Source organism: Gymnodraco acuticeps, unplaced genomic scaffold (genome assembly GCF_902827175.1).
Source record: "Gymnodraco acuticeps unplaced genomic scaffold, fGymAcu1.1, whole genome shotgun sequence".
NCBI classification, from domain to species: Eukaryota; Metazoa; Chordata; class Actinopteri; order Perciformes; family Bathydraconidae; genus Gymnodraco; species Gymnodraco acuticeps.
Genome location: NW_022990747.1, coordinates 1,347,440 through 1,372,486, shown reverse-complemented (window position 1 = coordinate 1,372,486; position 25,047 = coordinate 1,347,440). Strand labels below are relative to the sequence as shown.

The window sequence follows — 25,047 nt, the reverse complement described above, 5'->3', positions numbered from 1 at the left end:
CATCAAGTGCAGTCTATGCATAAATCTGAATTAGACACCACTATCAGAGTTTTTCGAACGGCATATACAATTGGCAAACATAGCGGGCCATTCACAGACATGCCAATTGATTTGAATGTACAGAAACTGAATGGGCTGAACGTGGGCAGGGTTTTGCACTCCAATAAAACCTGTGGCGAAATCATCGACCACATAGCTCATGAGCTGAAGAAAAAAATGGCAAAAGACATTACAGAAAACCAAAGAAAACTCTGTGTTTTGGTCGATGAATCTACCACTATTAGTGGTAAAACGGTGCTTGTTGTGTGTCTACGCTCAGCATTAGCTGATGCTGAGCCCGAAACGTTTTTTTGGGAGCTGATCGAGTTGGATGGAACAACGGCTGATGACATCACAAAGGCGTTAATGGAGTGTCTTGGAAGAGATTTTAACGAGGACTTTTTAGGTCAGTGTTTCGTTTCTTTTGCATGTGATGGGGCTTCAGTCATGCTAGGGAAGAGAACAGGCGTTGCTACCCAGTTGTGTAGTAAATTCCCAAGCCTGTTTGTGTGGCACTGCTCCAATCATCGTCTAGAGCTGGCAGTTGGGGATGTGGTCAAGGAGGTCTCAGGGCTCAATCATTTCCAGATCTTTTTTGACAAACTCTATTCCTTGTTCCATGCCTCCCCCAAAAATCAGAGGCAGTTAGCGCAGTGTGCGCAAGCAGTCGGACAGCGTCTCCTGGTGATAGGGCGTGTTTTGTCCATCCGCTGGGTGGCTTCAAGTGAAAGGAGCGTCAGAGCAGTCTGGGAAAACTACCGAGTGCTTCATGATCACTTCACAAATGCTGCAAACGACACGAGCAGGGATTCCAGAGACAGAGCAAAGTACAAGGGCCTGGATGATGTGCTCACATCTGCAACGTTTGTCAGCAATCTGGGACTGATGTACGATGCGCTCACAGAGCTCAGCGACCTCTCTCGGCAACTCCAAAAAAGAGAGATGACACTGCCTACAGCAGATAGGCTCTTAACTCGAGAAATACGAGTTTTTGAATCCATGGTCACCATGCCTGGCCCACACATGACTACAGTTCATACAGCTCTAGCTGAGAAGTCCTTCTAGGGTGTTGCCCTGCGTGAGAATGGCAGGCTTGTACAGATTCATGCAGGTCAGTTTTTCCGCAGTATGGTAGAGAATCTGAGACACAGAATGACTTCCACAACCTCCTCTCATGTCAGCACAAGAGAAATCCCATTACATGGCCGGGAGGCCCGGGACAATCAGCTAATCCAGGACATGAAAGTTATCCATCCTGGAAGTTGGCCTGAAGAGGAGTTAGACGTACAGTATGGGGACGTAGAGGTGCTACGTTTGTGCGAAGTGCTGAAAGTGGACAGAAGAGAGACTGTTCAGGGCTTTCGCGAATACAAGGAAACCAGGGCATCCCGTACACCTGCTGCCATGGAGCCTCTACTGAAAGCAGTCCGAACCATCGCTGTCTCCACTAGTGAGTGTGAGCGGGCATTCAGCTGCATGAACGATATCCTTACTGCAAAAAGGAATGCTCTCTCTGTCAGCCGACTGTCCAGCCTGGTTTTCATTAAATGTAATGGACCATCACTAGGACAGTTCAATCCGGAACAGTATGTGAGGTCCTGGCTGGCAAAGGGAAGGAGAAGTGCTGATGAAAGAGCCTGTCCAGCTCCAGCCCCTGATACTGATGTCCCCAAGGCCTTCTGGAGCCTTTTCTAACAATGTGAAGTATATTGCAAAGCAGCTCACCCAGTGAGAAGACTTTTGGCATAATGTGCCGATTTGTACAGATCCTGGAGATAGAAGGACTTCAGACCAACCAGGGAGTTATCTGATCAGCTTGGTGTTCAATGTAACTCTTTACCATGGCTCAGACTTTGTTACTTGCAGTTACAGTTTCTCATTTTAGATTGTGCAAATTTTGCATTTGTTTTTACATGTTCTTTGTTCATGCTCTTTATCATTTTTCTGAGTTGGAAAGTTAGATTGCATCATAGTTTACTTTATACATATTTGTATTCTTCAGTGGTGAAGTATATTGCAAAGCAGCTCAGCCATGTGAGAAGACTTTTGGCACTTTTTCGTTTTCTGAGTTGGAAAGTTAGATTGCATTCAAAATGTACAGAAATACTTAATTTTGTTAAAGCTTTTTATAAAAAATGCTTCTGACCAGAGCTTTGTTTCCTTGTCATTAATGTTGAACACCACCAGAGGGGCTCTCACCTGAAAGGTCTCTGCTTCATGTGTCTTCAGCAGAAGATCTAGACTTTGATTGCTATATTTTCAGTTAATATTGACCTTACTGAGCTTTAGCCATATCCGCTGCCTATCATAAAAAATGTTAAGTACAGTGAACCTTTCTAAAATATACAGTAGTAAAGAGACAAACCCACCAGCATTATAGTAGCCAAATTCTTGTTTGTGGGCTGTATATATAAAATTGACTTGAAAAAGTTGCTGATTTTAGAGTACTGGCACCTTTTTCATTCCAATTCAAGCACTGCCACAAATGCAACACAAATAAGAACTGTAAGTTATTATTTAATAATCAAACCATTATTATTGAAATGTAAGTATATTTCACACATTTTAATGTTGTTATAGAGAGTATGATCTCATTATTCATTAATGAACCTCATATTTGTGACAAGACGTGCGTGAGCGGAACTCTCCTCTATTTAGGGTAAACATTAAACTTTTAATACAAAAGTTGCCGACTTCTCATCCACGATTACGTCACTTCCGCTGCCTAAAACCCAGGAGGTATACGATCTAGCACTACACACACACATCTATATTGCTATAAATGTGTAAACATTTTAAGATTTAATGCATTTTAATCTGGTGCGCAACTTGATTCAGTTGTGTGTTTCTTAATGTGTTTCTCATGTGTGTACGTGTGCTTTTTCCAGGACATGGAACTGTATGTGGACATAATCTTCCTGTTCTACAGTATTGTGGGTGCAGTGACTTTGATAGTAATGTCATGTCTGGCCGTGTCCGCCCTGCGTTCCACAAAGAGTGAGGTAAAAAGAAAATACATTAGAAGTACTTTTGTACACATTACACACTGTGCTGAGAATGTCTTACAATATTTAATGAGCCTAAACAGAATTGCCCCAACATGAGTAGGCCACCGTTACAGTTCTCTTCTTTCTCTTCTCTTTAGGCTATGATAGTGATGACTGCTGCACAGGCTGAAGCACCAGTGGAATAACAAGAATAAGAGGAACGTCTGAAGCAGGATACATGTCAGAGAGAAGCAATAAGAACTGCACAATAGGATTTACGATTGCAAAATAGCATTTCTAATTCTTTGTTGGCTATATAGAATGAAATACAGACATGTGAGTATATGTATTTGTGTGATATATTACTACTTCCACCACCCTGTGAGCATTGTATTTCATTTGTTTGAACATTTGCCACCAGATTCAACAGGGTGATAGCATTGATGTTTTACTTTCACTGCTCAGGCAATTAACTGATACTAACTCTGGGTTCTGCCTGTCAGCACATTGTATTTGCACTTGTATGCCACAGGACAAAGGTCTGAGTCAAACCAATGTCTCTCTGAGATGGTTAAAGAAAGTTTGTGTGGGCTGTTTTAGTTTCTCAAAAAACACATAAATCAATGGTCAATATTTGCTCATTTGTACCACATTTGATATGATGTGTCTAGTTATCTTTATCAATGGTTTATAGACCATTTACTGATACTTGATGTATCAGTTGTATGCCATTATTTAGAACATATTTTGTGTTGAGAAGCTGTTATTCTTCTCCAACATGACTTTATATGCTTTGTATCCAAATATTTCAGAAATTCTAATAGTGTATATATTAAAAAAAAAGACTCATCATATTAGAAAAAGTATTGCATACTTATCACTATTCAAGGTTTCTCACAGAAGCAAAGGTTTAAAAGTCTTTGATTGAAACCTTAATTCTTCATTAATGCTTAATCATTTTAGAGCCGCAGACATGACGGCTCAATAGAAAGTGAGTATTTATTCATGTTTGGCAGCTATAGGATTGCATTGTTACCAGAGAGTAACACAAAGAGATGTCAAGTTTATAGAGAGAGTTTTTATTCAAACAACAACACAGTGGTAACATCTGAAAATGAAAATGTATGTCAACAACTCAAGCCATAAACATGTCGCCACTTGTAAACTGTTCTCTATTTTTTTAATTATCTTAACACATCCCTTACAGAAGATTTTGGCATGAACAAGACAGAAGCTGCACAGAACCACAAGGCTGTCCTTGACGATGTTTCTCACAATGTCAGCTCACGTTTCAGCAGCAGCAGCTTTAAGTACCCCCAGTCAGCACTTACAGAGGACAGCATGTAAGACATTACACTCATAAATTAAGTTATATGAAGGCAAGTGTGATTCAAATCATAAATTGTCTGTACCCTTCCTGTGTAGCTGTCACTTTAAGTTTGCTTAAAACATTTTCATTTTCATTTAAATAATGGTTAATTTCACCAAAACAAATGAAAATCTCTTTATATATGTTACATATAATATATATATATATATATATATATATATATATATATATATATATATATGTTTTAAGAGTGTGTGTACACTAGGGTTAGAAGCATAAACAATTATTAATGTCCGCATATCAGAAAATGAGTATTTCACAGTTTAAATACAGAATAAATTAACACATAAAACATACATGCCATAAAACGTTCATAATGTTGCAGCGACATTAGATAGTGTATGTAGCTTTTTTGTAAAACCAAACACCATTTATCATAAAGACACATTCATCAGACACACCGATGAAATATATGAACAGTAAGAATCCCTTCTGTATTACACACACTTTGGCTCCCATGAAACAAAGGTTAAAAGGACCTGCATAAAATGCAAAATCTGAAGGAGAATTAGGTAATAGGTCTGACATCCTCCACTTGGTGTAAACAGGGAGTATGAGTTACATTCAAGACGCATGTGACACGCAATAACAAAAGGCTTTGTAACTTTTCAACCTGTAAGTTATAAATAAATAGTAGCTGTCTATAAAACAAAACCTCATGATTAATTACAACATAGTGCAATGTAAATACACACACTGTTGAACTCAAAGTCAAATGTAAATGTAATGTAAATCTGATAAATAATTAGCATTGACAAAAGATAAAAAGTTGGCAAAAACAGGATAACATATCGTAAACTATTGTAATCACATGCACTACCACCTACCTACTCACACACACACACACACCACACACACACACACACACACACACACACACACACACACACACACACACACACACACACACACACACACACACACACACACACACACACACACACACACACACTCACTCACATTGTAACATTGTTTTCGCATTGCAGAGAAATTGCTCTGTACCTGCTATGGTCACAATCTAGCAGCTATCTTTGGGATATTGACAGTGTAATAATGGACAAACAAATAATGTTCTAACAGTTATGCATTGAAGATAACTTTTATGGGTCGGGAACACTAGCAGACAAACATGAATGTACTGTCGCGGACTGTCACAGAAAAACCAACGTCAGATTATGCAGAAAGAACTGTAAAGGTTCGATATATTTCCATGTAACAATCTGTGCTGTTGTATTTGCTGTAAAGTGTCTCTACTGTAGGCTATTTTTATTTTATGTACCGCACTTTGGCTCGACCAAAAATCGTTTATAAATGTGCTATATAAATAAAACTTGATTTGATTTTATTTGATTTGATGTACCAACTCAAAGTGCATGATACTTTGAAAAGAACCGGTCTACACATCACTCCTGGGGCCAAACACGGGGCCTGTATTTTATCGCCTGGTTATGAAAAAGGCAAGGCATGTCAGTCATGCGTTGGACGGCTACTCTTGTTCCATATTCAAGGGTGCTGATGCAGGTTCTGATGTCGCTCAGCGAACATAGCCAGCTAACCATACACCCTTAGCTCTTCCAGACACGAGATCAGAGGATATTAATGATCGTGTGACATTTTAGCAAAGGTGCTCATAAATTAATATAGAGTAAAAACTGGACACTCGATCTTAAACCTCTGGGTAGCCCTGCACTAAAGTGAAGGTGCTCCTCCATATTTACAAATGACTGATATTTACTGCATTTATCTGCTGGTTGAGATTGGTTGTTCTTCATAACATGACATGTTGTGTCAAAAAGTATTTTAAATTCCCCTTTTCCCATTACTTAGTATGAACAATGTTATTTCACTGCACATGACCACTGTTTACTCTCATCGTTAGCCTTTGGAGGGCAAAGATATCCTTACATTTGCAAAATAAGTATAAGTAAAAGTGTGGGCTCCATACGGGCCTACATACAGGAAAAGACATTTCCCTTTTGAGGCCTGTCCTCTAAGAAGCAGGGTGCCTTCAAAAGTCACTCAGGAGGACACAGCGCTGGTGAACACGCATGTGCTCTGTGACACGGTACTGGCGGGAAAAAGTCATAGGGCAGCGGGGGCAGGGGAAGGGCCGGACTCCAAGGTGGCTCCGCACATGTCTGTTTAGTGAGCCGCGCTGACTGAAGGAGCGCTCGCACAGAGAGCACTGGAAAGGGTGCTGAACAGGGTTAGATACTCGAGCAGATATAGTTGTTGGCATACTGGCTGACCGGGAAGAAGGTATACAGACAGACAATATTGATGACATCGAGTCTTGCCCATTAGGAGGTGAGCAAATTGTTATGGCAGGAGTCTTGTTATCACCATCTTTATGTTTGGAAACCCTCTTTTCAACCGCAGATTTATGTATAACCTCAATCTTTGGCCTGCTTCGGTCTTTACCAACAGATTTACTTTTTTTAACACTTGTTTCTCCAGCCCAATATTTAGAGTCAACACCTGCTACAGATGTTGCTTCACTTAATTGCTCTCTATTATTCTTCCTAAACCCGTTTCCAAATGTTTCCTTTTGGCGTAATGCATTAGCAAATAGGAACTCGGCAGGTTTGGCGCTAATGTCTAGCAGTAGAATCTGGTCAGTAGTCCTTGTTGCAAAGTGCTGCCTCAGAGACTTGTAGCCTTGACTGGCAAAAGTCCCAGCCTCCTCCTCATCACTGGACGGGTATGAATGATCGGGATGGTGGGAGTGTTTGCGAGCAGAGTATTGGTGTGATAAGTGTCTTTCCTCCTCTGGTAGGCAGTGATACTCAAGGTGTCCATGGTATGAAGGCCCCACAACACTGTATGTTGGGTCAGACATGTTCTGAGCAGCAGGCATTGTTAAGGTGAAGGGCGGCTCTTTGATATCAATGCCTCGCATATTTTGTGGTTCTACAGATGTGGGACAATCAAAGCTGGAGAGACCGCCAGTGACATCATCCAAACATGATTGATGTGTCCGGGAGACAAGCTGAAGGACATTGTATCTCTTGTCCATCTTGGCTGTGTTTCTGTTGACTGTCTCACATTCCTCCTGACTGTGTTCCTCGTTCACATCTTCCTGGGTACACACATCTTCCCAGAGGGAATCACTTCCTGTGTCTGAGTCCAGTACAGGAAGTGGGACTTTATTCCTCAGATCTTGTGACTGAATGGATTGTTCCTCTGCTGCATTGGCCATCCAGACATTTTGGTAATCAGAGCAATCCATTCGCTGATGTTTGGAGGGGAAATCCTCGAAAGTATCACACATGTTATACTTTAACTCTCTGGTGAAATTGCTGCAATCCATGTTCTGTGAATCATCCCTAATACGTTTAATGTATTTTGTATTAACTGAAACACAATGAGGATCATTAGGATCTGTAATGCTCATCTGTTCACTATTCTGTCCTGTTAAATGATATGTATTGCTAATGTTGTAATCCTGTTTGAGGGTGTCAGACTGATCTGAAGTTTCCTTGTAATCCCAACTCTGTGCCCCAATGTGGTCTTTATTGTTTATGTAAGCCTGATTTTGTGCCCCATGAAGATTCCCGTGTGTGGAGGTAATACCCTCATCGATGTTGTCACTGTCTGTGCTTCCTGACCGAGAGTAAGGGGCCCTGCTGGAGCCGGCTGAGGCCTGGAATACTAGATGGTAAGGGGGCATTGGTGCCTCTTCTTCCAGCTGGAGCATAGCTGCTCGACTGCTGTGACGGATAACAGGCACACACCCAGAGCATGGAGGTGGTGATGAGGAAGAGGATGATGAGGAGCACTGTGAGGGCGAAACGTTGTCCTTAAGATGGGAGGTTGAGAAATGAAGCAGGGGAGAGTGACGTATCTGAGTTGTGTCTTCTTTTCTGTTAGTTTGCGTGTCTTCTGCTTTACTTGGAAATGTCAAACACAGTCCCTGTTTCTTCTCTTTTCTACTTGTCTCCTCCTCTTTCTCCTCAGAAGTGCAGAGTTTATTCGACCTCCTCCTGTCCTCAACTGTCCTCTCTAGCTCCCCATCTGTGCTCCCATGCCATGGCTTTGGCTTTACAGAGCCAGCTGAATGACCTGAATGAAACTGATCCTTTTGCACCTCTTTGTCGTCTCCTGACTCCCGAAGCACTTCAACTATGCAAGGGATACTTAGACTCAAATCCTGAGGTTCTTGTCTGCAGTTGCCTGTGTTGACACTGCTCTCAGTGCTTTCATATATACTATGACAGGTATTTACCTTCCTCAAAGAGCTTGTATTGTTTCTGCTACAGTGATTTGTACCATTGTTACTGCTACTTCTACATGGATCTATGTCATTGCATGTGCCCACATTGGCTGAATACGGATGATCCTCTGGCAGATACTTAATAAGGGTTCCAGTGGATACATTTGCATTATTTCCGGCTTCTGCCTCAGTCTGTTGCCTAGCCTTTAGAGCCTCCTGCAGACCATCCATCTGAAGGTAGCAGGCAGCAGTGAGCAGGTTGTGATGCTGGTGCTGGCTGCGAGAGTATGGCAGATCCCCGGTATAAATGAAGTGTAAAGAAGTGGCAGTACGGAGTCAGACAGACACAGAGCCTGCAGTTCCACCAGGGCGCCAGTAGAGAGCAAGATAGAAGCCAACACTGGACTAGAAGCTGCCAGGACACACCTGGGGGCGCAAAGAATAAGGATTTGTGTAATGCTGCATAAAATCATGAACATCTGGACATATAACATCCAAAATAACATGAATTTATAATATGTTTTGCCATGATGTGTTTGTTTGTCTGTTTATGTTGCTCACCTGTGTGCCGGGTAGAGTTCACCCGGGTCCTGTTTTGGTCTGAGCACGACATCACAGAACTGACCTTGTTCTCTTTGGAGGTTCAGACTTGTTAACAGCGATGCTGCATGGATACTGGCTCCCCAGGCACAGGGTGCCGCCTGCAGAGTACAGAGCGCAGTGGTTGTTGCAGCTTAGATGAAAACATTAAACTGGAGAATGGCACAGAAAAAGCTAAAATAAACTTGATTCTTTCCTGTGTTGTGATGAGACTTAGTTTTTTGTCTGACTGCTTTACTGTCTCTGACTTCTCATGCAACATGGCGGGCCACTCATAGCTTAAACAGGTGTTAAGACTTTGGAAGGCACTGTATGATCCCACTTAAAGCCTTATGTTCTTATTTCTGCCACATGAACATAACTTGCTCACAACTTATCGAACAAGCACACTAGTAGTCTTTCAAAACACCTTAAATCACTTGGAGACATTCATTTTTTTAGGTTTTCAATAAGCATAACTTTCAATAAATGTATACAAACGTATAATAAATAACTAATTTCAAAAATATATATTTCCCACCCCAAAAAATCATGACAATTTATTGGCACACTTTTTAGTGAAAGTCAGATAAGTCATACAATTAATAAAGACATGTACACCAGGTATAAATGAAGGTCTTCTTACCTGCATGTTATATGGGAAGAGGAGCAACAAACCTCCAGCAAGGCTCTCTGTGTGCTCTCAGCTATTGCTTGCAGTTGAATGAGGAAAATAACCTCTATGGAGGCTATATACTCCCAGTCTACTATGCGCACGCGGTCTCATTCGGAAAATAATCACACGCCTTTCATATTGGAAGCTCAGTGTGACGCGGAGGGTCAGGTGCCGATAAGGAGTAATGGAGTCTAACGTCACATTCTCCATGACCCAATATGGAGGGGGACTGAGACCGGCCCCCAGAAAACCAACAGGAAACCACAGAACTGTAGCACACAGAGCCAATATTTCCAATCACATCACGATTACATTACACAGCATATTACATAACAATACATTTCATGTAGCTTTTATAAAAGCTACTTACAATTAGTGCAAAACCCCCCATAAAGATACAAACTCAGAACAACAAGAAAAAATGCATATAATTGCTTCTAGGAGGCCAGACCATTGTAATCACTGGTGCATTAGTATAAAATGGGCAAAACTCTTTTTTTATATATATTTAATGGCCAATGTTGTTTTTTGTTAGTAACAGGGAAGCGATTTAAAAAAAACATCAAAATTAATTTAGTTTTGAAAAAAAATAGAAACATAACAGAGCCTGTCATTCATACTTAATAAAAAAAAAAGACTTAATTATCTTTAGATAACTTTAGATCCATCAACCCACTGTTGACAAAGCATACAATACTGAATCTGTTATCAAAGCTTTAAATTGTGAGCTTTGATTTACCACTGGAGTCTGCCACTGCACTGTTAGAGTTACACACACGCCATTGCAGATGCACTGAAGAAGAAATCTGTGATCCAAACAGTTCTATGTTCTTTACTTCTACACATGACGCTCCTCCAGCGTCAGGACTTGGAGCCGGCCCCTGGCCTACACTTTGTTGACAACTCCATACTAAGCCATTTCTCCACCCTTCACACCATGTGCTTGTTACGCCTCTTAATCTCTACGGTACTCTAATGTTACCACCACACGTTCGCTCTCCACTGCTCAGTAGTACATTTTCCTTGGCACTGTGCAATGGAAATGCTACTGCAGCACACATCACATAGTGAACCATTACGCATTACGTTGCATATATATATATAACAAAATAATAACTCAGCACACAACTGACCTAATTTGGTACCAAATTAAAATGCTGTATCATTCAAATGAAATAATTTAAGAGACTCAACTCAATGTAGTTCTAATGTTTAATACTGAAATGGAATATAATTCACAACCACTATTTTTGCTTTATGTTGACCATAGTTGTAAATGCAACACACTATAGTGTTATCATTGTACTAGTATCTATTATAGTGCTTTAGCTATTTGAACATGTAGTGAGATGCTGGGTTATAATGTAGGTGGTAAAGAATACGTAATTGTACCGCAACATACAGGGTTTGATTCCTGCTGCTCCGCATGTGGATGTCACTGCCCACCCCTGTCCCTCAGTAAAACAAAAATAATGTACTATTATTAAGCAATAATGACTGACACGCACACCCAAACATGTGTGCTCAACAATGGTGGCTTTGAGTGACACCATTCATAGAGTGATATGTGACAAAGCTCACGTACTGTACTAGTTGCACACTGAGGTGTGAGGCGTTATTTTCTTCAAGCACTACATCATAGGTCAGCCCTTACATTCAAATCTTATAAAATCCCAATGGGGACATTGTACAATCAGCACTTTGTATATCAAAAGCACATGAACTGACACTCAAGGTTATATTTAATTATATTTTATTAGTGAAGCAACTGAAGCCAGCATTCTCTGGCATACACACAACACACACACACCACACACACACACACACACACACACACACACACACACAACACACCACACACACCCACACACACACACACCACACACACACACACACACACACAACTCAATGTGTTGATGTTGTTGAGTACTCTGAACATGCTGTATGACCTTTGAGAACAGCACAAGGGAATAGAAAAACACAAATTAACTAGGGAGAAACATGCCTAGAGTCTTTAAGTCAAGTAAGCATATATCTGTGTAGCGCACAGTATTATTACAATTTATTTATTTGATAGAAAATTGAAAATGTTGACCTAAGGATGGCACTAGAAGAGTAGTCAGGCAATCATTAGAGATGCAAATACTATTTCTACAACAAAGTGCATGCATGGTCATACACCCAAAGATAAGGGATATATCACTCTAAACTATATTAGGTATTAGTGTAAAAATTAGGAGAACATCAGATTCATCCCCTGGGCACCATGAATTTCTGTACCAATACGTCAAGGAAATATATTTGTACAATTGCACAGATGGACGAAAGGGACGAGCCAATTGATCACCAGAGCCATCCCTAGAAGCATGTATGATTAAAACGTGTCCTAAAAGCCTTTATTTGATACATTTCAAACTGACTTTCTGAATTGAAACCCACAGTAAACATTGATGAAATGTCATGACACAATAGTGTACCTTATTAGTCCTCAAAGATCATAAGATCCAATGCTAAAAATGTACATATGGCACCTCAGATAGAAAATACACTGCATAGGATGCTAAAACAAGCATCGTGCTATACCCAGCTGACTACATACTCTACCAACCTTTTGTAACCTTCCAGTACAAAGCTCCAGCTGTTTATCTCTTGTCCCAGTTCCATTTTTACCAATGTAACATCATCTTCATCTCACACTCTCTATTTGACTCTCACATCCAGAACATTGTAGTCATGATATGTGTTGACTGCCTATTTTAATTATTGGGCATGACACTGTACAACCTTATCCCGTTACAATTAACACCCTTGAAAAAACACACACGGTAGCAGCAGACAAGCAAGAAAGTGGAGCAGTAATTCTAATTAGATTGGCGAACATTCAAAAGTGTCAGAGTATCTTGTTGGGCCTTGGGCATATTGTATATTGAAAATAGAGCAGCACTGGTTCTACCAGGTGGCGATTTTGTTCTGGAACAAATATTAATTGTTTGTCCTGTTTTCTATTATTATAAGGCAGAACAGAAAAGAAAATGTATGAATGTCAAGTCATGTAAACAGCTTTCTGGTCTCTCTGGTCTATCTGGTTTTGGTTGATTTTGCCCCCAAGTTGAGGAAATGTACTTTGTTAAATTCCAACACTACAGGTCAAACAGATAAATGTAACTTTTTATTGCATGTGAACACACTCATAAAACGTCCACTAGATGGCGGAGTGTGTCCTATGCGTTTCCTCGTTAGCAGTCAGTCGGCCTGTCAGGAGTTTCATAATTGTTCATATAGTAAAACACTTTACACTTTTTGCCACATGTGAAGCTTTTCTTATTATTTTGTATCAAACCTTTAGGGTATCTAATCTAATCATTCTCAAGGTACAACAATTAGTGAGTGTTTTCCTGTTTGAGGTGGGAGCAATCTGGTCAATTTAATAAACTATCCATTTTCGAAACTAGCAACTGAAGCATACAAAACTATACATTCACCCATGCAGTAAATGTGTAAGCAATAGCCTATGCAATAAAAACCTTACCATATTAATCCCAGCATTGATTTGGAGTCTATGGGGCACAAGATTATAGCTTTCGGAAAGATAGTCTAAATACAAAAAGTGTGTTTTTTTTTTGTTCAAATCAAATAGACTTTGGGCCAAAAATGAAAAAGAGATGTGTCTGATATCTGCTAACGGATTTGGAGTCACTGGATCACATGGGAGCTGTGAGAATAAAAGTTAACTATTAATGAGCACGAATATATTTAGAATAATAGTGGTTTTATTACATTTAAACATAATATATTCATGGTCCCTATCATATGTAAACAAAAAACACTGTGATCGGTTATGAACTAATCGTCCCTCGGTCCGTGTACTTTTTGTCAGTTTGATTTTCGTTTAAACCAAAAGCCAAAAAACGAAAATACCAGCCTTTTTCCGTTTTTTCGTTTTTGATTTAAAACGAAAAAAACGGAAAACCAAAGCCGTTTTTCCGTTGTTGTTGTCTGAATAAAACACGGATAACGAGAAAACCTGACCAAAAAAAGTCTGTACGTTTTGTTAGTTTGATTTAACGTTTGAAACCAAAAAACGAAAATACCAGCCTTGTTTCGTTTTAAATCAAAAACGAAAAAAACGGGAAACCAAAGCCGTTTTCCTGTTTATGTTGTCTGAATCAAAAAACAGGATAACAAGAGACCTAATTAAAAAAAAACGGTCTGATTTTGGTTTTTGATAACAAACTTCATTCAATTTTCCGTTTGTATTGAAGAATGAAGTAAAGGCAGTCCGGTGGACCGGAAGTTAAAGAACATATTTCAAAATAGAAAGACACGAGGATATGCTGTAAAAGTTAAATCCTGGAACCCAGAAGTCTGACGAGGATAGTTTATCTCTGCATTCACATGCAGATATGCATTTATAGAGATCAATACAAGTATGCAAGCACTGTGCATAGCTTTATTTAGCTGACTTCCGGTTTCCGGTCTGTCCAGCTTGCCGTTGTGTGACAACCATAGACTGGTGACAGCGTCATGTTTGTTGCATACCTGCAGAGATAAGATAAGAACTATCGCCTACTTTTCAACCTGCACCCAGCAGCAAGCGGGGAGAATGACTATATCATACAGTCGACCCCTAAAACAGTTCACACAGTAAATGGAACAGTTGTGTTAATTTGTCCAACATTATGAATTTGATGTTTGTATAAACACTGCTAATTTTTATTTTTATTTATTTTTTATTTAACCTTTATTTAACCAGATAAAGCATTGAGATTAATCTCATTTGCAATGCTGACCTGGCCAAGAAAGGCCAGCAACGTTACACATAACACAAACATATAAAATACAGAGAACATAACTAAGAAAACAAAAGACAAAAAAAACAGTCACTACATTGTGCACATTAGGACAGTAAGGAGCTGACAGCTGAGTTAGAACAGAAAGACATGCAGGCCATAATCACCTCGACGCTCAAAGAGGAATGTGTGTGTAGGCTTACATGAACTGAATTGAAACATTGTCCATTAGTTGATTAATAAACAAGACATTCAAGTCAAAGTTTTAGGCATTTTCATTTGTAGCACGCTGTAAATATGGACTATGAATGAACACATGCAATGTGGAAACACACAAATAGGTTTATTCTCAATACTCATAACAGTATCAGACACAATGACTTTTACTGAGAGTGAAGATGACATGAACATATAGTTACTGTATGGTAGTGAAGACAAAATACAGTATATATGCATTTACCTCTTCCTCTAACTCTCCTCCAAAAGTGGCCTCCATTGTTGTGCACAACAAAGTGTTCAAGCTCAGGTTTTCTAAGTGATCTAATTGGTTACATGGCTTTGAACATGTGCATTCTGGGTGCAGGGCTTGATAATTGAGTGTGGTATTTCAGTGGCAGTGTTTTTGCAAACAACACACAGGCTGTCGGTTTTTGAATAACGTGTCAAATGTAAATAAGAGTGTGTAATTATTTGGTCAATCCAGTGTTCCAGCTTGTCGCTGTGTGACAACGTCATGTTTGTTGTGATATACCTACAAGATTTACCTGTGACAAATGTCAGCGATGTAAACAGAAAATGTCGACCTGCTTTCACCTGCACCCAGCAGCAAGCGGGAGAAAATGTTTCAAGTTGTACTTGTGAAGTTACATCTACAATTAGGAGGGTGAGTAATTAAGCTTTTATTTCTGTACTGTTAAACTTATTGTTTTTCTTCAACAAGTTTGACTACATTGAAAGACAGAGGAGGGACAGTATGTGCATTCTTAATGAACATACTTGTATTTTAGTGTCAGGGGTGTTATGCTACAGGTCCATGAGGACAGGCCCCACAGTGAGGTCAGGATGAAGTGATACTGTCTTAGTTACCGTCTGGCTCAACATGTTCCTGGGGATTTGGCTCATTTCAGACAGGTTAGACACAGCCAATAGTAAAACATCAACTTTAATATAACTAGCACAAGGGTACTAGCTACTCCCCAGAAGTGGACTGACTGGTCTGTGTGTGCTGCACAGAGGTCACAGTTGTGTTTTGTTCCTGTTCTGTTGTTAAAGAGTCATTTTTCTTCGTTCATAGTATACAAGTAAATCAATTCATATCAGTATGTATAAGAAGTTGTAAGTATAGAAAACATTTAGGAACAAATATATGACTTATTTACTCCTTAAAATAGCACAATGTTATTAAACCAAAATGTTACCCAAAAAGAAATAATACAAAGCAAACTGAATACGTATTTATTTTGTTTCTCTTCTTACAGGTGGGGCTGAAAGACTCGACCCCCATTGAGCTGGAGCATCATGGCTGCAGGTGTGACGTGTGTTACTCTCCTGCTCCAGTCACATGACTCCCAGTGGGTCCCCAGTACTCAGCTGTACAGAGCAGAGCAGCAGGTGGTACAACCAAGAACTATGGCAAGTCTGAGAATAATGTCATTGTAATTCAAATACTAAAACTACACACGGGATAGTTCTGGTCTTTTGAAGTGGGGTAGTGTGTGGTATATATCCATAATCAGTGTACTACCTACAGTAGTCGTGTGGAGAAACATACAGGAGCCCCGGCACAGCAGAGCCATGTACTGCTGAGGACGTGGGCAAAAGCAACATTTATTTTCTCCACCAAAAAAGCTATATCAGTTTAAGTGTACATTATTTAATGCTAAAAATAGCGATTTTTTTTCAGGTGGGCCTTCATTTTTGTGTGGAATAAATAGGTTTTGCTGCTGTGTTTTTAGAAAAATTTGATTATTTGTGGCCTATTACAGCTTTGTGCAATTACCAAGACACAAACTGGTACTTTTGGCACAATTATTAAACTCAAGTTGCCTTTCATCTATTGAACAGATATGGGTTAGCCCTACTAACCCTGCACCCAGAATGCACATGTTAAAATGATATCACTTAGAAACCTGAGCTTGAACACTTTGTTGTGCACAACAATGGAGGCCAATATTGGAGAGAGAGTTAGAGGAAGAGGTAAATGCAATATACTGTATGTTGTCTTCAGTACCATACAGTAACTATGTTCATGTCATCTTCACTCTCAGTAAAGTCATTGTGTCTGATACTGTTATGAGTATTGAGAATAAACCTATTTGTGTGTTTCCACATTGCATGTGTTCATTCATAGTCCATATTTACAGCGTGCTACAAATGAAAATGCCTAAAACTTTGACTTGAATGTCTTGTTTATTAATCAACTAATGGACAATGTTTCAATTCAGTTCATGTAAGCCTACACACACATTCCTCTTTTGAGCGTCTAGTGATTATGGCCTGCATGTCTTTCTGTTCTAACTGAGCTGTCAGCTTCTTAGCAGTTTAGACAAACATCAAATTCATAATGTAGACTAGTTTGGACAAATAATGCTTAACAACTGTTCCATTACTGTGTGAACTGTTTTAGGGGTCGACTGTATGATATATTGTTCTCCCGCTTGCTGCTGGTGCAGGTGAAAGTAGGGTGACAGTTCTGTTCACATCGCTGACATTTGTCACAGGTAAATCTTGCAGGTATGCAACAAACATGACGTTGTCACACAGCGACAAGCTGGACACTGGATTTGCCAACACAGTACAAACCGGAAGTCAAGGAATACAATATGCCCAGAGCTTGCTACTTGTATTAATCCTCTATAAACGCATATCTGCATGTGAATGCAGAAATAAACGTATCCTCGTCAGCATGGGTGCCGGAAGCAGGGGGGCCAAGGTCGTCAGACTTATGGGTCTTTTACAGCATTGCCATTATAGCCTCGTGTCTTTTATTTTGAAATATGTTCTTTAACTTCCGGTCAAGTGGACTGCTTTTCTTCATTCTTCATACAAAACGGAACATTGAATGAAGTTGTTATCAAAAACCAAAATCAGACCGTTTTTATCTTGTTATCCGTTTTTGATTCAGACAACTAAACAAGAAAACGGCTTTGGTTTCACGTTTTTTCTTTTTGATTTAAAACAAAAAAAGGCTGGTATTTTCATTTTTCTCATTTTTTGGTTCAAACGATAAAATCAAACTAACAAAACGTACACTTACCTTTTTTTAATGAGGTTTTCTCGTTATCGGTCTTTTTATTCAGACAACAACAACGGAAAAACGGCTTTGGTTTCCCGTATTTTCGTTTTAAATAAAAAACGAAAAAAACGGAACAAGGCTGTATTTCCGTTTTTTGGCTTTTGTTTAAAACGAAAAAATCAAACTGACAAAAAGTACACGGACCGTCCTCTAACTGCAGACAGTCGGCTGTGATCCTAGTAAAAGACCGGAGTGAATGTTTGTCCAATATCCTACCATTAAAACTAACTTCTCCTCGTGAAACCACATCAAATACCAATGAATGCTCCATTTAAAGTAGTCCTCTACCACACAAATCAGATGTCGTCCGAAGAGAGTGAGTTGCTCACTGTCAACTCTTCGAGGAAATGGGAGTGGGGATGAATTTCCTCTGAATCATGGCGCAACATTTCCCGTAACAGCTTTCCATATGAGGAAGCCTTTGAGACTCATTACATGCAAACACGCAGCACGTTCCCACGAAATGGGGTCGGTGCTGCTGAGTTGGTTTAGTGTTTTTGAATAGAAGTGGAATACATCGTTTCTAAATGGAGCCAAACAGGTATGTGGACTTTAAGAAGTTGTTACTTCAATAATCCTATCATTAAAATAACGCTGCTATTGTGTTTTGATTCAGGCGAGCTCGCGACAGGATGCCTTCTGTCCTGTTCATTTTAGGGAATATTGCAACAGCTCTCTCTGGTACGTATATTGGACAGTGTTTTATATTCTATATGCAATACATAATTCTCATAACTAATGTATTGGTGTTTATGTATGTTTCAGGACTGACTCTTAAACTGTACCAACGACTACGATGAATGTATGTTTTGCCAACTTGAAGCTCAAAACTGCACTGAATACCATATGATTCTAAAGAATAACTTCTGGGACAAGTGAGATGTTATTTTTAATTGTTCACCCCTGCAATGTAAACAATAGGGTTCTACTACAAAGCTAGTTCATTTATTTACACTATCGGTTTCTGAGCAATATCAATAGTGCCGATTACGATTCAAGATTCATAGAGCAGTGGTTCCCAACCCTCTTCCTCAAGGACACCCTATTATTGATTAAACTAACGACCCCTGACCAGAGGTGGGAGAAGTACTCAGTTCTTGAACTTGAGTAAAACAAAAAGTACCAGAGTGTAGGAACTACTCTGTTAGAAGTAAAAGTCCTGCAATCAAATGTCACTCAAGTAAAAGTAGAAAAGTATTATCATCAACATACACTTAAAGTACTCATATGCAGAGAGGTACATTTTAGAATAATATATATTTTATGTTTTGATTATAATTATTGATGCACTAAAGTGTTATCAAAGCTGGTAAAGGGGCAGCTAGTGTTAATCACTTTGAATACTGCAGGGTATGTGAATTTACTCCAGGTGTAACTAAAGTTTGAGTTAAGTGTTGATTATATTTACATCATTAATCCAAATCTGCAAAGTAACTAAAGGTATTAAATGAATGTAGTGGAGTAAAAGTACAATATTTACCTCTGAATCGTAGTGGGGTAGAAGTACAAAGTACCATATGGGAATACTCAAGTAAAGTACAAGTATCTCAAAATTGTACTTAAGTACAGGACTTGAGTAAATGTACTTCGTCACTTCCCACCTCTGCTCCAGACTAATGTGAAATGAGTGTGACATCTTTTAAATATTGCCTCAGCATCTGTTTTACTCTTATTCTTTGAAGCTTTTATTTAATGTTTTTGTAGCAATCATACATACTAAATCGGCTTATTATATTTTACAAAGTCAGTGTTTATTCTTCCTGATGCTTGATCAATATTCTATTAGCTTTGTGGGTTTAAACTGCCTACTTTTCTAATGCAGGAAGAGGCTTTCTTAATATAGCTTGTGATCAGGTCTTCACCTTGCTCTTTCTTGTCAGATTTAAATGTTTTTGTCCAAAAATAATAATCTATTCTTTAGAATTGGCTATTTAGATTTTTCATAGATAAATAAAATCCTGTATAATATGCAACTTTTAGGGACCCATTTTAGGTTCAGAACATAATCTATGTTATGTTGTATTCCACAGAAAGCATCTGTGCATGTTCGAACCGTGTGATGCTGGACCGTGTTGTTGCTCTATTCAAATGAAGTTCGTATCGGGGGAGACTCATAATGCGACAGCTGGAAAGGAAACAAAATCATGGGGTCCAAAATCATTGACGTCATAGAAACCAGTAAGTAGATTTCCCATAAATCTAATCTGTATTTCTCAGAAATATACTGATTCAGAAAAGCAGTGAATGAATGTTAACTGGGTTGAGGATGGGAAATAACCTACCCTTACTTTTCTTATCTCCATTCTTCAACAGTAAAGCCCAAACCCCAACAATCGTCTCTGTGAATGAATCCAATGGGAATTTTCAAGTCAAGTGGAAGACAAACTATGATCACACAGAATGGTTCAGTAACAGCTTGAATTCTATAGTGACTTACCATAAAAAAGGAGACAAAGAAGAGGTAGGAGCAATGTCATATGGACCGTATAGGTGAACATTTTCCCTGGAGAAGTAGACTTTCCTGTGGTATTTGAATTATGTCAGGTTGCCGTTTAGTTAAAGGAACTATAAAAGCTATCTTTTTGTGTCTTCCTTATTTCTCCTTAGCAACGTTCTAAACCTTTCAAACCAAGTCAACTTGGTGGAGACTATTACTATTAGATACTTGGTGGACCCTTGGAGCCAAATACGAAATATGAAGTCAGCGTGGAAAGCGTCACGTATAACAAGTTCAGCGACAGCAGTAAGGAGTGGGAATTCACAACCCGTAAGTGTTGTCATTTCTTTATAAGCCTGATTAAACCTCATATTTCTTAGATGTGATACCTTCAGCATATTCATATTTATTTTGTTAGGTGAAATATGTGATTATCTGGCTGGATTTGACTTGTAATTTGAAATATTGGACTCTTAAACCTTCACAATCTCAACTGGAACCTGTATTTTATGTTTATTGAAATATGTTCCGAAATAATGAACATATTGTTGTTATGATGCAATTTTACGTATTTAAATGCAGTTTGAAGTATGAAAGAATGGGTATGATTTATAGCGCATCCACCAAAAAAGTCACTTGAACCACAATAGCTTAATTACTCCAGCAAGGGTGCTACCAAACTGCTACTCAAGCACACAGCAGCTACATCTGTTACATTAGATCTTTGTTGGTTTTTGTCAAAAAGGAAAAATCGTATTTTTGAGATTTCTATGACTGTGAAGTCATAGAATGATGCTTATGATGCTTATGTCGGAATTCATTGTTGTTATTTTTTTTGTGAAAACAGAATGCCTTCCTTGTCTTGGGTTTTCCCCCAGGATCTACCAGCTATTTTCCTTTTAACAATCTTCTTCCAGGGATGTGCTCTTGCATGCCCTATTTTGGTATTGTGCGTCGGAGTTTTATTGCATTGCACTCCAAAAAAAAGGGTAAACATTTATCGAAGAAGCCGTCCACTTTGGGCCCCCACTGCAAACTCAGCGGTCTCATTGAAATGAAAAGCAAGGCATTTGAACAGCTGTGCAGTGCTTTTTGTGTGATATCTCATGGATTTATTAGCCAAACTGGACCTCTACTTACTCTGTGTTTTCTTCTGTGTTGTTCCACTATAATATCGAGCACACTAATTGCAACCATCCACATTCTCTACACCCAGTGGCAGTTAGAGATGCTGCGCTCTACTATTGTACTTTCAGCCTTTAACGTGTTACAACAAGTCAAAATAAAGTCTTACTCTTTGTTTTAGTTGCACAGAACACAGGACATTTGCCATATTTGTGCATGTGTGTACAGAATGTGAGTGTGTGAACATTACTGGTGGATGTTAGGCCCATTAGCATTTCTGTAATGAGATGCAGTCACTGAAACAGAAATAAGTCTTGAATAATAAGACACTTTAAAGATGTGATAATGCTTACAGCTGCTGGGTATTAACAGTTGAAATCTTCCCACATTGTGTATACTGTCACAAAAAACACACGGCCAGGGCAGATTTACAGGCGAACAAGAGCCTCTTTAGTTTATCTATCTGCTGCATGTAATCTGTACACATATGGAGTCAGTCATATCTAAACTTCATACACGTTTTTTCAAAGCTGTGTACGAGGACACAGTCACTACCCGATCTGCCCCCCTGCCCGATCTGCACTGCGCATGTGCGAGATGGTCCGCCATATTTGACAACTACATACGGCAACTCTAATAACTCTAATCAATTCTAGCATCAGCTCTCCCAACCGTGGCCATCATCATCAGCCTCAGTGTTGCTGCTGTCCTCATCAGCGCTGCTATGTATGGCTGTTATATAAAGTAAGTCATACAGAAAAAAAGATATTGTGTTGTTGTACGTTTTTTGAAAGCCTTACACTGTACTCGTGTTGTGTTGTGTTGTGTCATGTTTGTGATGTGTTTATTTGTTTGTGCAATTTTAGGCTCAAAACAAAGTGGTCGGACATAGTTGCTAAATGTCCAAATCCAAACTACTGCTTATGCATTCAAGTGAGCAAGAGGTGAGTTACAAAGTGATCTGTGCCAAAATCTGAAAACTGAAAACACTACCATCCGTTACTCATTCTTTGAAATCTGATGGCAGTTGCAATTATTATATTAAATTACTCATTATTTAAAATAATGTACAATGTATCTACATGTGCTGGAAATCTTGGCAATGGCAATATAGGAGTATCAGTTTATGTGGTGTTTTCAAGGTTGGAAAAAAGCTTGAATTAGAGTTTTTATTTGAGTCAGCTGCAAATATGGTTTGACCCCCAAAAAAATGGCAAGAAAAGGTTTTTCAATGGATTATTGTAGTATCAGGTGAATTGATATTTTCCACCCTTTTTAGAATGATGTCACACAAAAAAATGTGGTTGTTTAAATCACAGGACTTTAAGTCATAAAGAAGTGTACTAATCAGTATACTGTATTTACTGTATATACATTTGTATTTAACAATAGCAGAAAGGTGCTGAAAAAGCTTGAAAATTCACCTTGAAAGGCTTCAAAATGGCTTTAATTTCACGTTTAAAAATGTGAAGGAACCAATAAGTATATTTGGCTGCAAGGTTAACAGATAAAGCTCGATCAGAAAAGTTCCATATCTATATTTCGAATTGCTTTTATCATCCTTGTTTCAGGTCTTGAAGCCTGCCCCGCCGATCCTCTCCTCTGTCTGGGTAGACTCCCCCCGATCCAGAGGACAGCACATGGTTAGTGTGGCTGCAATAGCAATATTTCCTTCAAGATTTCTATGGTTATATTGGCAGTTTAAGTAACCCATTTCTCTGTATTCAGGTCGGAGGGTTCAATGAAAGACATAAGCAGTGGGAGCCCTCAGCAAAGCAATGGAATCAGCATGGGCTCTTCTTGTCTTAGTTATGCTAATGCAGAACCCACTGACATTATAGCCAGAGTTCAGGATGCCCTTTTTTTGGCCTTCCCTGATATACGCCCGATGTCACCTTTGACTACCAATCTGCTCACAGAACCAAACAAAGACTTGGTTTGCCCTCCTCTCCCTACAAACCCTGTGGTGTCAGAGCTGATGACACAAGTGTTGGATCATATTGCTTTGACAATCAAACCTATTGCAGCCTACTTCCCAACTTCGATGGCTCTGATGTCAAGGCTGAAATTCTTTCTGACTCTGAATACCTTCATAGTTCGGGTGACATTGTACCCCGTGTTCACCAACAGGCACTGGCTTGTCCACTTTTTAAGTTACCACCAGGGGATTCAGCTCTTATGCCAATCGACATGTCATACCAGCAGAACAATACAGATTCTTTGGGTGTTCCGCATGCTGAAGACTCCAGTTTGTCCTCAGTGTCTAGTGGAACCGACACAAATGCGTCATGCGATCATGTGTCCGGAGTTAAATCTGACGGTGAGGGCTTTGATGAGGCCGTCCATGATGCAACAAAGCTAGTTGAAAAAACTGAAGGGGTGATAATATGTGATGAAAACCCCTTCTACGGCGGTGTGCCTGCAGGCTTGCAGAGCCTCCCTCCAGTATACAACGACTACCAGCCATTTCAGAGTCTGGTGGAGCAGCCTGGTCATTTGTTTACAGAGGAGAAAAGAGGTGAGAAAGAGGAACATTTAAACACATATCCAGAGGAAGCATTCCCCAAGATCCTTCAAGGCTTCTTAGGACCCCTTGCTTCAGGTTGCATTAACAATGTCCAGTGTCCCTCCACGCTCCAAACACAGTTTCTTCCTGTGATCCCTGCTGACCAGTCAATGCCAATCATCACAGACAGCGGCTATCACAGTGTTTAGCTCTGACTTTTTTTGCATTCATTTTTTGTGTTAACTTCGTCCTTTTTTAAATTATATTGAGGCATTGTTGATAAAATGTAGAGCACAAGGGAGAGGCAGGATGTAAGGCAATTTTTATTGCATTATTTAACACATCCTGATAAGATTTGCATACGGTCTGTTTCCTGCTAAGCAGAAGTATTTATTGCAGTCAAGTGTAGCCATACTTACATTGTTCTGATCATGTCTTTCTAGACTTACCACATTCATACCTTTCTAGCTTAGATATATGAAGTGCCCAGTAGCCTTTACAGTAACAACAACAGTGTATGACAAATAAACAAATAAAGAAAATGTCAAAAGATCCGACTTTAAAAATGATTGATTGCTTAATGTTGTTTTTAGCGCTCACATTGCCCAGACTTGTTCTTACGTTTCACACGCAAAGTTCATCAGACATGTACAACTCACATATTAAGCTATCTTTGGCTCTTACCTACCTGCTGTAACAATGTACATTTCCCCTCTGTGGGACAAATAAAGGTTATTTGTTTCCGCAGTAAAACTATTTGATGGTAAACATTTCATTTATTTGACATCTTCTCATGGGAATCATGACAATTTTTTAAAGATGTGTGTCTGAATACACACACACACATACCATGTATACATCACTTCAGGGGACATTACATTGACTTACATGCATTTACTGGAGACTTATCCTAACCTTAACCATAACCAACACATGCCTAACCCTAACGCTTAACCTTACCCTAACCCTAAACCTAACCAAGTCTTCACCCTAAAATTAATGATTCCCCT

The 25,047-nt window shown here is 39.3% G+C and overlaps 1 protein-coding gene and 1 pseudogene across 2 annotated transcripts; one reads left to right on the top strand and one right to left on the bottom strand.

Moving 5' to 3' along the window:
• Window positions 1–4,566: 4,566 nt before the first annotated feature.
• On the bottom strand, window positions 4,567–9,989 carry LOC117556712 (zinc finger and BTB domain-containing protein 20-like). Of its 2 annotated transcripts, XM_034232208.1 has the most exons (3): window positions 9,855–9,989; window positions 9,191–9,330; window positions 4,567–9,055 (listed from the first exon to the last, which is right to left on the bottom strand). In XM_034232208.1, the coding sequence occupies exons 1-3, from the start codon at window positions 9,858–9,860 to the stop codon at window positions 8,836–8,838; spliced, it is 366 nt and encodes a 121-aa protein (XP_034088099.1). In that variant the 5' UTR covers window positions 9,861–9,989; the 3' UTR covers window positions 4,567–8,835. The 2 variants fall into 2 exon arrangements, with proteins under 2 accessions (XP_034088099.1, XP_034088098.1); XM_034232207.1 differs by lacking the exon at window positions 9,855–9,989 and having other exon boundaries at window positions 9,191–9,622.
• Window positions 9,990–20,235: 10,246 nt separating this feature from the next.
• Window positions 20,236–24,784, top strand: LOC117556704 (annotated as a pseudogene).
• The last annotated feature ends 263 nt before the right edge of the window (window positions 24,785–25,047 follow it).

Coding starts and splice junctions, on each gene's coding strand:
- LOC117556712 (XM_034232207.1), bottom strand. CDS start 8,860: ATGGATGGTCTGCAGGAGGCTCTAAAGGCTAGGCAACAGACTGAGGCA.